Source organism: Phascolarctos cinereus, unplaced genomic scaffold, assembly GCF_003287225.1.
Source record: "Phascolarctos cinereus isolate Bilbo 61053 unplaced genomic scaffold, phaCin_HiC Scaffold_4;HRSCAF=312, whole genome shotgun sequence".
Lineage (NCBI taxonomy): Eukaryota > Metazoa > Chordata > Mammalia > Diprotodontia > Phascolarctidae > Phascolarctos > Phascolarctos cinereus.
The window spans coordinates 668,970,532-668,972,364 of record NW_027555847.1 but is presented as its reverse complement, the minus strand read 5'-3'; the positions used below and the strand labels follow the sequence as shown (position 1 = coordinate 668,972,364).

At 45.9% G+C, this 1,833-nt stretch overlaps 1 protein-coding gene across 1 annotated transcript; it reads right to left on the bottom strand.

Moving 5' to 3' along the window:
• Positions 1-229: 229 nt before the first annotated feature.
• OR1I1 (olfactory receptor family 1 subfamily I member 1) lies at positions 230-1,171 on the bottom strand. The gene has a single exon (XM_020969278.2). It carries the CDS (start codon positions 1,166-1,168, stop codon positions 230-232), a length of 939 nt encoding a protein of 312 aa, XP_020824937.1. The 5' UTR covers positions 1,169-1,171.
• Positions 1,172-1,833: the final 662 nt, after the last annotated feature.

Below are 1,833 nucleotides of genomic sequence, written 5' to 3'. Positions count from 1 at the left end.
GGTTAAGCATCCTTAGTCCCTTCATCTGATCTCAGCTGTCCTTTCTTAGATGCTCTTCAACTTGCCAATGTCACTCTTAAAATGTGGTACTCCCTACTGTGATCCTCAAGGCACAACTGAAGTGGAATACCTTAAGACCTTGGGTTGTAGCAACATAAGTGACCAGGAAGTGGCCTGCCTTGGGTGCTTCCAGGTGCTTGTCTCATGTCCCCCCAAGGCCTGTGCTCCATTACTGTGAGGGTGGTATTCTGCTGATCAGTTTCCTTAAAGCCCCCTTCATGTCCCTATTTCTCAGGCTGTAAATGAAGGGATTCAGCATGGGTATGACCACTGCACACATCACAGCAGCTGCCTTGTCCTTCTCTGGAGAAGTGGGTCCTGAGGGCTGCAGGTACACAGCAAAAATGGTCCCATAAAACAGTAAGACCACAGTGAGGTGAGAGCCGCAGGTGGAGAAGGCTTTGCGTTTTCCCTCAGCAGAGGGGACCTGCAGAACGGCACAGAAAATGCAGATATAGGAGAGAAGAATGCACACTAGGGGACTTATGCCCATGAAGATGCCAAAGACTAAAACCACCAGCTCATTGATGTGGGTGTCAGAGCAGGAGAGCTTCAGCAAGGGCATGAGGTCACAAAAGAAGTGGGGGATTTTGTTGTCTGCGCAAAAGGTTAACTTTGCCATCAGGGAGGTGTGTACCACCGACTGGAGGTTGGTGGTACCCCAAGGTCCTCCTACGAGCAGGATGCAGAGCCGAGGGCTCATGATGGTCGCATAACGCAGTGGGTGGCAGATGGCCACAAAACGGTCATAGGCCATCACGGCAAGGAGAAAGCTGTCCATGGTTCCAAACAAATGGAAAGAATACATTTGGATGAGGCAGCCAGCATAAGGGATGGCCTTGCTGTGTGTCAGGATATTTATCAGCATCTTAGGCATTGTGGTGGATGCCTGACACAGATCCACAAAGGACAGGTTGGAAAGGAAGAAGTACATGGGGGTGTGGAGGTGGGAGTCAGAATAAATGGCCAGAATGATGAGCAGGTTCCCAACTATGGTTACCATGTACATGCTCAGGAAGAGTCCAAAGAGGGGCCACTGTTGGTCTGGTCTCTCTGAAAGTCCCATAAGGAGGAATTCTGATACACTTGTGTGATTGTCTCGTCCCATGTAGCTGATGTGTCTGCCAAGAAGGATACACAAAGTCAAAATACAGGTACCTCTAAGGAATCAGAAACTTTGCTAATAATAAAATGGTGGTAACCACTCATTTCTGTATTGCAAAGCACTTTATATCATTGATCATGGTCCACACTTTTTTTTTTTTAGTGAGGCAGTCGGGGTTAAGTGACTTGCCCAAGGTCACACAGCTAGTACATGTCAAGTGTTTGGTCTGAGGCCAGATTTGAACTCAGGTCCATCTGACTTCAGGGCCGGTGCTCTATCCACTGCACCACTTAGCTGCCCCCATGGTCCATATATTTATTAAGCACCTACTATTTATTCCCAGTGTACAATCCTTCCACAAAAATAAATATGACAATAGACCATACCCTCAATGTGTGGTCTAATCTAATAGATGAGAAATACATAAATATTATACAAAGTAGTATGGAAGTCCAGCAAGAAGGCTTTCCATCACCTTCTTAGCATGAAACAGCTTTCACACATTATAATGGGAACAAAATTGAGTTTGTGCTGAATTCCTCTCCACGGAATTGGAAAGAGTTCTCATGATTTCATGCTTAGTTTTACAGATCCTTGTATCCTGCTGTTGATTTGGGAAAGGAAATTGGAATCTTGGAACACTCTCAGAATTGAGTAATTTTAAGTCA

Coding starts and splice junctions, on each gene's coding strand:
- OR1I1 (XM_020969278.2), bottom strand. CDS start 1,168: ATGGGACGAGACAATCACACAAGTGTATCAGAATTCCTCCTTATGGGA.